The following is an 11,586-nucleotide window of genomic DNA, read 5'->3' on the forward strand; positions in this document are numbered from 1 at the left end:
TCCGGGCCGTGGCCAAGCCCAACCCGGGGTCTTGGTCCTCCACACCGGCTCAGTTTCCCCAAGTGCCGGGGGGGGGCTCACCCACTGCCCACGGTCAGCAGCTGTGCCCAAGCTTTGCTCCCCGGCACCCCCATCTGGTGTCCTGTCTCCCTGCTGCCCCCCCAAGCAGGGCACAGACTCCTGAGCCTGGCACTTCTAGTCCTCAACCACCCCGGCCTACCCCCCGATGCAGGGGCCCGGTCCCCCTCCGCCCTGCTCCCCTGCCATACCTTGCCTCTCAGGGCTAAGACTTAGGGCCGCCCTGCCCTATCGCAGGGGAAGAACAGCTGGGGGGGTCAGCACTCCCCACCTGAAGCCAGATGTGGGCAGTGTGCCTACGGCGGGCAGGTAAGGGAGGGGACCGCCGGGGAGAGTCCCTCCTCCATGGCCAGGCCCCAGGGGACGTCTGCCAAGGGACAGAGCCCCCACCCCACAGCAAGCCCAAGCTAGCTCTGCCCAGCTCCTTAAGACCCCTGGGCAGGGGGCAGCCCCGGTGGCGCAGCGGTTTAGCCCCGCCTGCAGCCCAGGGTGTGATCCTGGAGACCCGGGATCGAAGTCCCATGTCAGGCTCCTTGCATGGAGCCTGCTTCTCCCTCTGCCTGTGTCTCTGCCTCTCTCTCTCTCTGTGATATCATAAATAAATAAAAATTAAAAAAAAAAAAAAAAGACCCCTGGGCAGGGGGAGCGGGGGAGGAGGGGGCTGGGACCCCATGGCCAAGCCCCTGGTCGGGGCAGCTCTCATGAGCCAGGATCTACCCCGGGCGGTTAGAGACGACACCCGCCTTGCCCCGGGTACAGGGAAGGGGAGGCTCAGGCTGGCAGGAGGACCCAGGAGGACCCCCCGGCAGGTCCCTGGGACTCCGTGTGGGGCCCCTCCTGCACCCCTGAAGGAGACCCACTTCTGGGGCTGGCACCCAGCAGTGTCCGGCCAACAGCCTGGTTCTCTCAGGTCTGAGGGTTCCCGGCCAAAGTCCACAGACAAGCAGGGCAGGGAGCCAAGGCCCGGGGCTCCCCATTGCCCGTCCCAGCCAGGACTTTGTCCGGAGCCTCAGTTTCTCCATCTGCAAAATGGGAAGGAAGGCGGTTCCACCGTCCCCCGCCTACCATAAGACGGAAAAGACCACAGGGGACAAGAGGTGACTCAGGGCAAGAGGGAGCAGGCTCCTCGGGGCCCCCACACCCCAGGCAGATGGACACCTCGGGGACCAAGCCCCACCCTCCCGGTGCCCACTCATCAGGCACGAGCTGGGAGCTGTCACGCAGCCCACCTGCCCCCTTTCTGTTCTCCTGGGGGCAGGAAGGCCCCCTGATGCCCAGTGCCAGCTGCCTCCTCCCCCTTCCCGGGGAATCCGCTCCAGATCCCAGAACAAAGGCTGCTGGCTGCCCGCCACAGGGGGTGTGCCCAGACCCACTGCCCGCTCAGCCTCGCTTCCTGACTGAAGCCCAGCCCCACCCCAGGACCATGCCTCAGAGGACTGCCTGGCCCCAAAGTAGGAAAACCCCGTACGCGGCCAGGATCCCAGGCTCTGGCCCTTGGGCCGTGCTGGCCTGGCCAGGCCCCCCTGGCTCAGCCTGTCACCCTGTCTGCACCAGGAAGTGGGCTCACGGGTCCTGCCCTGGGGCCATCCTCAGGACACCACCAGACAAAGGGGTCCTGAGGGCTCAGACCCGGTCGCTACAAGGGCCACATTCTAGGCCCCCAAACACATTCTCTGGTGCTCCAGCCCCAGTGGTCTCTACTGCCCAGAACCTTCCCTGGTCCTCTTCCTACCCTATGTGGGGCTTCTCTACTCCCCAACAGGGCACCAATGGACCCGGTTTCCATCCCCAACCCCAGCAAGCAGGTGCACCCTGAAGGGACCTGTCGTTCCTCGGTGGCTCAGCTCAGAGGCTACGAGCTCCCTTTCCACGGGGGTGAGGAGCATGTGGAAAATCCTCTGGGAGCCCGTCTCGGCAGGAAACATGCCCAGGAAGATTTCTGTCACCCACAGAGCTCGAAACTGGGTCCATCTGCCCTGCCCGACCCCACAGCACATCGGCGGGCAGGGGCTGTCCTCCCTCGTCCCCCAGCCCCATCCAAGCGGCCCCTGGAGAGGAGGCAGGGAGGGATGGGGGTGGAAAGAGACTCCAGTGGGCAGAAAAAAGGAAGGAGGGGTGGGGGAGGGAGAGGAGGGGGGGGAGGGAGAGGTGTGTGGGTAAGTCGCTCTCCCTCCAACACGGCTGGAAAGGACCCGTCTCCCCTCCAAGTCCTTTCACAGTTGGGGTTGCCTCCATCCAGGTGAACCACCCGGTGGGCGTCTGCCGTTGCTGAACCTCCATCCCGCTGTCGCCCTGATGGCGTTAGGAGAGGTGGGGACGTTGCTGGAAGGACGGGCCCGTGGGCAGATTTGGGGACTCCCTGCCCCTCCAGCCTGGGGCCACAGGCCTGGTGGGGAGAAGGTGGGTGGTGAGGGGAGTGGGCTCAGATCCCGGCAGGTGGCCTGGACCCAGGATTGGCTGTTGTGCCCTAGGGAGAGGCAGCCAAAGTGCAGGGGGAAGGAGCTGGGGGGCGGGGGGCTCCCTGCCCATGGGTCCCCAGCTGGTGGCAGTAGCAGGCCAGTGAGGGGGTTCACGGCACCCGGTCCTGACTCAAACTCAGTGAGGCACCGCAGGTCACCGGGACGGGAGGGTCCTGCAGGCCTGGTGGTGGCCACTCCCCGGCTCGGCCTCCTCGACCTGCCCCCACCGCAGCCCGGCGGCAGCGTGACTGCTGGCCCGTCCCTGGAGGGGCCCGGAGGCCACTGGGAGCAGGACGGAGGCCACTGGGAGCAGGACGTAGCCTGAGGGAGTCCGACCTCGGCCACATCCAACACGCCGGCTCCTCGGTCACTGAGAACCGCCTGCCCCCTCCCCCTGCCCAGGGCGTCAAGGGCCAAGGGGCACACAGAGCCCAGGCCTCCCCAGGCGCACCTAACCCCAAGGTGCCCCCCCAGCGCAGGTATTCCAGGAATGTCCACTTCCAAGGCCGCCTCGTTCCTGGGGCCCCTCCCACGGCCGCCAGGCAGCGCCAGGCTCTTCGCGAAGGAATTCCTCCAAGTAAACACCGGCCGGCCTCCCGCAGCCGCCGCCCCTCTCCCTAACCCCCTCCGCAACCCACCAGCCACCCCTCTCCCTAACCCCCACCCGGTGCGCCGCTCCGCCCTCCTCTCCCCTGCACGCAGCAGGGGGAGCTCCGGCCGCAGGGGCGAGGACCCTACCTGGCCCAGGTCCAGCGTGACGTTGACCTCGTTGTACTCCAGTCCCCGGGACAGTGGCGGGCTCTGCCACCAGCGCTCCGTGCCGTCGATGGCATTGCTCACGGGGTGCGCCCTGTTGCTGTTCGCGGCTGTGCAGATGTCGCAGTACTGGCCCTGGGGGGGTCGGATGGTCCAGGGTCACCCTCCCACCACCACACGGGCCTCCACCGCCCCCCCTCGCCCACCGCTCCCCCGTTTGCTCAGCAAGCACGCGTCGAGGGCCCACTACATTTTGGACTCAGGGGATACGGCTCGTGGGAAAGACGGCCACAGGCCTCGTGGGGGAAACGGGGAGTAGGGAAGAAGGGGAGCACCCTCTTTCAGTGGGAAAATCCCTGCGGGCCTCTCGGAGGAGGTGGCATCTGAGACCTACACTGCAAGTGGAGGGTGTGCTCCAGGCAGATGGGTTACCCCTGCGGGCCCGGGGCCGGGAAGAAGCGAGGAGCACACCCCACACAGGCCAGTGGCACCGCGAGGGACAGGGCCGCTCCAGGGGGACGTCACACTCCTGCACGGAAGGCCCAGGAGCACCAGGGTGGGAGCACCAGGCAGGGAGGGGCGCAGGTGGCTAGGACGGCAGGCCCCCTCCCCCACAACCCTGGTGGCAGGCTCCCACCCAGAGCCTGGATTAGGGCCTCCAGAGAGTCGGAATTAAGCCGTTCCGGCAGCCTGTGGGGAGAGGCCCCTGAGTGGAGGCTGCCCAGGCGAGGCCTGGACCTCCCGGCTCTGGCGCTTCCGAGCCCTGGGACCAGGCCAAGTCACGGCTCGATGAGCCTCAGTGTCCCCATCCGAAGAGTGGGGGTAACGCTGACACCTGCCTTGGCCACAGCAAGATGAACGGATCCCACACGGGGCCTGGCAGCTGCTTCTGTCACGGACCAGCCACCTGCTGGAGGCCTGTCCCTAGCAGGGAGGAGCAGGTGCTGGGAGCCCGGGGGCGTGGGGGGCAGCGGGGGGTGGGTGGGCAGAGCTGGGCCCTGGCCGCCCGCCGAGCAGAGGCCCAACCCCCACCCCGGAGGAAACCAGACCTGCCATCCCTCTGCACACAAAGGCAGCCCTCTGGGACTTGGCATTGACGGAGGCCCCAGAGGCCGCGTCTGGGAAATGTGGCTGCCCCACCCCTCCCGACTTCCCAGGGGGCCAGACCTCGTCCTAGGAGTTGGAGGTGGGAGCGTGGGAGATCCCTTGCTCCCCCACTCCCAGGCCTGGTGGCCACGGACACCCCACAACTGCACGAAGGCGGGTCTGCCCGGTGAGACCACATGCGCCGGCCCCGGGCACCCAGCCGCCCACGCAGCAGGCTCCCAGGACCCCTTGTGCTAGGTGCTCTGGGTCGCCCTGTCTCAGACCTTGTTCCTGCCAGCGGGCTTTGGGCTCTCGTCTGCTGTCCTGTCTCAGCTCAGATGTCACCTCCTGCGCGGGGGCCCAGAGCTCTAGACCACCCAGGCAGCTAACCCGCCGACCCCCACGCATCACCCTCCTTTCTTTATCCTATCACAGACCTGAAATTCTCCAGTTCTTAGTGATTCTCAATTTACCACCCCCCCCAGGGGCCTAGAGCTCGGGGGGCTGCCCCCCCTTTACCTTGCCCCCCCCCCCGAAGCTGCCACACCTGGGGAGTGGAGCCGGGAAAGGAGCATACTCCGCGCAGGCTCCACTGCCTAGCTCAAACGTGACCCCCAGACCGGAAGCCGGGCTCTGGCTCCCAGGATAAACAGAGGAGGAGCCCAAGGGATTGCTGGAAGCACCACAAACATGGGTGTGAGCCATCAGGGGCCTGGGGGGCCGAGGGTGGTAGCAGACCTTACAGGACTTACAGGACGTGGGCCTTCCAGAAAACGCCGCCTGTGGTCAGACCCCTGACCCCCCAAGCAAGCCCAGGCGGAAGCTGGGTGCACGGGCCCAGGAAACTTTCTGCTCGGGCCCACCCAGAGACTCAAGGAGAAGTGACTCTAGTCCCCATGAAAGGTGACAGTGGGCATCTCTTGGTGACATGGGCCTCCCGGCCGGCTGTCACCCTGACCTAGATCACAGTGGACAGTGCTGGGGGAACCAAGCTCCCTCCACCCTCCGCCGCAGAGGGTCCTGCCAGGAACAGAGTAAGGAAATAGGGAGCAACGGTAAGGACGTCCCCTCCCCGTGAGTCACCAGGCCGGTAGCTGAGCCCCCGACTTCCCCTGCAGGGCGCAGGGCCAGCCCGGAATTCCTGCAGTGCCCACCTGAGGTCACGGCGCTGCAATGTCCCCGGGGCCCTCTGTCTGCTCCGGGGCCCACAGGACCACTTCGCCCAAACAGCAGGCCCCACATGGGACACCCCGCTAGCCTCTGCCCCCTTCTTCCGGGGGCCCGGGGAGCTGCTAGCCCCTCTGCTCAGGCCCCACATCCTCTGAGACCCCAGGCCCGTGCTAGCCCAAGACTGAGCTCCTGGGACACAGAGGACGTGGGCGTCACCTCCCCGGCCCCTCCTGCCCCAGCCCCTCGGCTCCAGCTGGGGCCTGGCGGCAGCGCCTTAAAGGCCAAGACAGTGAGCAGGTCCTCTGTCCCCCGGGGCCACGCGGCTGTCCAGCTAGTGTCCAGCAGCTAGTGCCCATCCTTGCACACCTGGCGGCCTCCGGATGAGGGCCACAGTGGAAGCTTCCGGCTCTCCCCTCTCCTGCCCAACCCTGAGCTGTGGGGGCAGGGGTGCTGGTGCTCCAGGGCTCACTCAGGAGCACCCTCCCCCGTGCTCCCTCCCCTGTGACACCATGTTTGTCAGCGTCAGTCACTGGGTCAGTCGCTGCATAGCCCGTGGCTTCCCGGCTCCTCAGCCCAAGCTCACGGCCTCAGGTGATGCGGGCTCTCGCACTGTGCCCATTTTGCAGGTGAGGAGCCGCACCCGTAGGGCGAAGCACAGGAAAGGGGCTCTGGCCCCGGGGCCCCAGGCTGCTCCTCTAAACACAGTAAGGAAGCCCGCAGGGATCCAGGCGGCGGCGCTGGTGCGAGCTCAGAGAGGGCCCAGAGAGCTGGGAAGACGGGCATCCAGGGCCCGGCCGGCCCCCCGTGCGGCAGCTCTGGACACCCCCACCCACACAAGCTCCTTCCCACCACCCAGACCCTCTGGTGGCAGCTGGGTCAGGCTGTCACCACTTGCCCCAGCCGGCTCCTGGCCTGGCTGTGGGGGTTGCAGCAGGTGTCCACAGTGCAGCTTTCTGAGCCTCAGTTTCCCTATCTGAAATGTGGGCTTGAACGTCCAGCTGCGCTGGGCTCAGATGGAGCACACAGGTGAGCCCATGGGCGGCACGGCTCTGTGGCGCCAGCTCCCTGCTGGGCTCCGCTCCTCCCCACGTGGCGGGGCCCAGGGCAGCGGCGGGCAGGCAGTGCAGGGGGTCCAGCTGAGGCTCCTCCAGCTGAGGCTCCTCCGGTAGTCACCCACCCTGGCTAATCCGCCTCCAAGTGCCCTCCTCCCCTTCCCCTGCCTCTTCAATAGGAGGGTGATGACTCAGGTTACAATTGCCTTGGGGCCCCCATTCTTCCTAAGGTTCGGCAGGGGTGGGGCGATGGGCCTAGTATGGGTGTGAAGGAGCCCCTGGCGCCGACCCTGCCCCCCTCCAAGGGTAACCTAGGAGGCCTCACCAGCCAAGGGGCCTCACGGGATCCCACACTCAACCGAAGTCCAGAGGGTCTTCACAGCCCTGCTGTTGGTCAGGTGTCCCTGCCAGGTGATGCCACCTAACCCACTCGCACCTACAGACTCATGGCCGGGTGGGCCCGCCTTCCGGGGGCCTGCAGGGGTTGCAACCCCATCTCCCCAGGGAGACTGAGGCCCACAGAACCCCCCCCCCCCCCCCGCCCTCGCACCTGTGGGGCAGAGCTGCTGCCTGGGTTTGCATCTGCTCCCACCCCGGTTAAAAACACCCCTGCTGGCCGCCACCCCGCACACCTGGAGGGTGCGTCACCCCAGACGCGGAGGAGCCACTTCACCCTCTGCTGGGGCGGGAGAGCCTGCAGGTCTGGCCCCAGACTCGAGGAACGCCCGCCCCGCGCCCTCCGCCCGGCAGGTCCCGGCCCGTCCCGGGCAAGGCGGAGCGGGCGCCCCCTCCCCCGCCGGGGTCCTTCACCGGGGGGCGCGCGCCTCCCTCGCGGAGCCGCCAGGCCGAGCCGAGCCGGGTCCCCTCCGCGTCCCGAAGCGCGGGCCCGGGCCGGTCCGCACCTGGGCGCCCGGCCAGGCCCCCGCCCCGCGCCCCCGCCCCCCCCGCCCGGGCCGCGCTCACCTGGATGGTCTGGTTGGGGTCCCCGCCGGCCACCGGGCCGCCCACCAGCTTGCAGTAGAGGTCCTCGGTGGGGCGCGGGGCGCCGCGCGCCGAGGCCTCCTCCCCGCAGGTGGCCGACGCGGAGATGCGGGCGCCCTCCGCCAGGTTGAAGTAGGGCGGGTGCAGGCTGAGGTCGCCGCCCGCCGCCGCCCGCGCCCGCGCCGCGCCCAGCAGCGCCAGGCCCGCCAGCAGCAGCGCGCCCCCGCCCCGTGCGCCCCCGGCCCGCGCGCCCCCCGCGCCCCCCGCGCCCCGCCGCGCGCCCGGCCTCGCCATCTTCGCTCCCGGGACCTCGGCGCCGCGGGAGCCCGGCGGGAGTGCGGCGGCCGCTCGGCTCGCCCCGCCCGCGGACGCCAGGCCCCGCCCCGGCCCGCCCGGGCGCCCGAGCCCCGCGCCCCGGGGAGGGGCGGCCGCGGGCCTTAACCCTTCGGACCCCGGCGCGCCGGCCCGGGAAGGGGCACCTGCTGGCCCGGGGCCAGGCTGTGGGGTCGCGCCCTCCCCGCGCCCCGGTGCCCCGGCGGCTCTTCCCAGCCCGCGGCTCCGCTCTTTGTTTCCCTAACTTCGGGCACCTCTTGGCGGCCGAGCGCCCCCGGCGGCCCCGGGGCGGGCGCTGCGGCGGCAAGTCAGGCCCCTCCAAGGGCCCGGCCGGCTCAGCCCAGGGCGCCTGCCCCGCGGGAGCCGGACCGCTCCGGGGGCCTCCGCCGACCCTGTGCAGCCTCCCGCGGGCCCCGGGCTCGCTCTGCCCCTGCCCGGCGCCCCGGGTCGGCCCCACTGTGCAGGTGACGGTGCGCTCCCGCCAGCCTTGAGTGGCCTTGCCTGGGGGCCGAGGGAGTCGGAACTACAGCCGGATAGAAAGGCCCGGCTTGGGGACCCCATGCGTCCCTGGCTCCAATTCCTTTTTTTTTTTAACTTATTTTTTTATTTATTTATGATAGACACAGAGAGAGAGAGGCAGAGACACAGGCAGAGGGAGAAGCAGGCTCCATGCAGGGAGCCCGACGCGGACCCGATCCCAGGACTCCAGGATCTTGCCCTGGGCCAAAGGCAGGCGCGAAACCCCTGAGCCACCCAGGGATCCCCTCTGGCTCCAATTCCACCCTGCCAGCTCCCCCCTGCACAGACTCGGCTTTTAATTATTCTAAAATAGGGAAACGGATCCCAGGGCCTCAGATACAGGTGCCCACTGCGGGCCCCGGGGCCAAGGGAGGATGCTCAGAGCCTGCGGGCGGGCGCTGGGCAGACGGGCTGCAAACTACCCGCGAGCCCCTGAGCGCGGTGGCCGGCTGGGAGCCCGCCCCGGTGCCCCAGGTGCCTGTGCTTGGAGCCATGGACTCCACCATCTTCGGTGCCCGCCAGCCTGCGAGCCCTCCCGCCCTCCCGCTCGGGGCCACTCCCCCTGCTGGGCAGGCCCCCGCTTGCCGGAGGATGCTTGGGAAATGACACAGGACCCAGAGGCCGGAGCTCAGGGTTGTGTCCCAGCTGTTTCTGTGTTCAGGGGGGCTGTGGCCACTGGGTCTCCTCCCCTCCGGCTCCTAGCCCACAGCGGCCTCATGGGGAGCCTGGGGGGTGAGGGGGGCATGTGCAGCTGCTGGGCTGGCAGCTCCCCGCAATTCTCTGAGCTAGGCCAGCTGGGTGTATGTCCCACGTGGGACCCCCGGGACAGGCCTGGTGGCGGGTGAAATGAGTGCATGGGGTGGCGGCCAGCTGGTCCCAGTGGGGTCCTGCGGCTGCGGCCCTTCCGGAGGGGTGCACCACCACCTACACCCCCCTGGCCATCCCTGGCCTCTGGCAGGTCCTGTTTCTCAAGGAGCTGGCGGCCCTTTCTGCTCTGAGTTAGGAAATACGCGGTGGGGATGACCCTCCAGCCCGCCGGGAGGATTTCGTAACTTTTCTTTTAGTTCTACCTGGGGGAGCGGAAGGAGGCGGTTACCTTTGTAGGGGAAGGTTTGAGTGGGGGAGGAGCTGGCCCGGAGGGTGGGCGGGAGTCGGTGGGGGGCGGTAATCTGGAGTCCCGGAGCCCACAGGCCAGCACAAGAGCTAATTTATGATCCCTGGCGAGGGACAGATGGAAGCCACCTCTGGGCAGTAGCAGAGTTCCCAGATGGGGAATTTGACCTGTCCCCACCCCGTCCCCCCTCCTGCCCAGAGGTCCTCCCCTGCGCATCACTGCACTGCGCTCTGGACCCTGGCCCCCCTTTGATAGCTCGGGGTCCTGATAGCTAGGGAGCCTCCCAGCCCACACCCTCACCCCAGGTCAGCTCCCCCACGTCCCTGGGGGCGGCAGAGGGGGAGGGTGGGTGCCCTTTGAGCCCCCTAGCGGCCAGGCCTCCGCCATCCGAGGCCCCAGCAGGCGGGAGAGAGGAGAGGCTGCCAGAGAATGTGCCGCGTCAGCCGGGGCGCCCGGTGCGGGGAGGGTTAATTAATCCGGGTAGACGCTTCCCGGCAGACAGCTGCCCCCGGAGCAACTGGTGGCTGGGAGTGGGGGGGTGAGATGGGCAGAGGAGAATGTGCCCACCCTGTGCCCCCACCCCGTGCCAGCTGGTGTGCCCGGGGAGGGGGCGGCGTGGAGGGTGGATTTGCTGCCCCCGCCAGGCTGCACAGGCCTCACGGAGGGGCCTCTGGGGGCAGGTGGGCAGGGCCGGCGGGGAGGCATCTCTTCCACCTTAGCCCCTGCCCACGTGTCCAGCCAGTCACCCCCAAGTGGCCCGTCTCCCTGCTTCCTGACTCCCAGGCCGGCCGGCCACATTTCCTTCTTATAAGTGGGGAAACTGAGGCCAAAACTGGGGGTTAGTCAGGAGGGCAAGTTAGCAAGGAAGAAGGACTTGGTCAGTCATTTCCTCCCCCCACATTTATGGGGCACTGCTGACGCTGGTCCATGAGGAAGTGTCCCCCTGCAAGGGGGCGGGCAGCCAGGGGCCGGCATTCCATCCCTCTGTCCAGGGTGGGAGTGGGGGAGGGGCGGGGTGGGGGAGGGGCAGATTATCCGAGGAGTGAGCTCCAGGGGCGGGCTCGGAAGAGCCTGGCTTCCTCCTCCCGCCCAACTCTGACCAGCACCGGCCAGGCCCCTCTGCACCCAGCCGCAGGGGAACTGGGACTTGAGGAGGTCGGAGATGGAGATGCGTGTGGGGGTCCTCCTGGCCTGGACCTCTGGCCCCCAGGGCAGGCCCCTCCCCCGGCTCAGAGGCATCCCCAGGAGCCCCCTGCTCAGCCCATCCTCTGGGCAGATGAGTGTGTGTGTGTGTGTGTGTGTGTGTGCAGGGCACACCTGCGTCAGCCTGAGCCTGAACTCTGGAGCCGGCCTCTCTGGGAAGCAGGGGCCTGGGGTGCCGACTCTGTCCACACGCGTGCCCCAGGTCACACGGGTGCCAGGCAGCTGTGCTGGACCTCCCGGCCCGGCCCACACCCCTGCGAGAGGCTGCAGGCAGCGTGGAATCCGGTGTGAGGGGAGGAGGCCCCGCAGCTCGGCCGAGGGAGGCCCCCAGGCCCCGCTGCCCACTAGGGAAGTGTGTCTCTGTGGGAAGAGGGCCTGCCGAGTGGCCCGCGCCCTGGTCGGGAGTGGGGGTGCTCCCTTTCTGAGGGCTGCTCTGATGCCCCTCCAGGGAACCCAGCTGGCGGGAACGTGGGCAGCGGAGTCTGGTGGCCGCCCTTGGCTGTGGCTGAAGCCAGTCGTGTGGGAGGAGGACGGGGACCAGCTGGGCACCCTGCAGTCTCACAGCTGGGAGGAGGCCGCGTCGGGAGGTCATAATCCCAGCCCAACAGAGGGAGTTCCCGGTCCCCTTGGGCCACTGCTCAGCCCACAGCCTTCCTGGGGCCTTTAGTGGGTACAGCCCAGAGCTTAGGAGCTCGGGCGAAGGTCAGCGGGCAGGGGACGGGCCTCGGGAGCGGGGGCCTGGGCCCGAGGGCGGGAAGAGGCCCAGAGCATCGCTGGGCCCCTCCCCTAGGCCAGGAGCACCCCTTTCCGTCCTGGGCTACCGCCTGCGTCCACC

At 68.5% G+C, this 11,586-nt stretch overlaps 1 protein-coding gene across 1 annotated transcript in view; it reads right to left on the reverse strand.

Annotated features, from left to right (window-relative positions):
• LAMA5 (laminin subunit alpha 5) overlaps window positions 1-7,876 on the reverse strand; it is a 46,259-nt gene extending 38,383 nt beyond the window's left edge. The window contains exons 1-2 of the mRNA XM_077874062.1: window positions 7,565-7,876; window positions 3,276-3,428 (exon numbers count right to left, since the gene is read on the reverse strand). Coding sequence (XP_077730188.1) covers window positions 3,276-3,428; window positions 7,565-7,876 — 465 coding nt within the window. The remainder of the gene's footprint in view (window positions 1-3,275; window positions 3,429-7,564) is intronic.
• Between the last annotated feature and the right edge of the window lie 3,710 nt (window positions 7,877-11,586).

Source organism: Canis aureus, chromosome 26 (assembly GCF_053574225.1).
Source record: "Canis aureus isolate CA01 chromosome 26, VMU_Caureus_v.1.0, whole genome shotgun sequence".
NCBI classification, from domain to species: domain Eukaryota; kingdom Metazoa; phylum Chordata; class Mammalia; order Carnivora; family Canidae; genus Canis; species Canis aureus.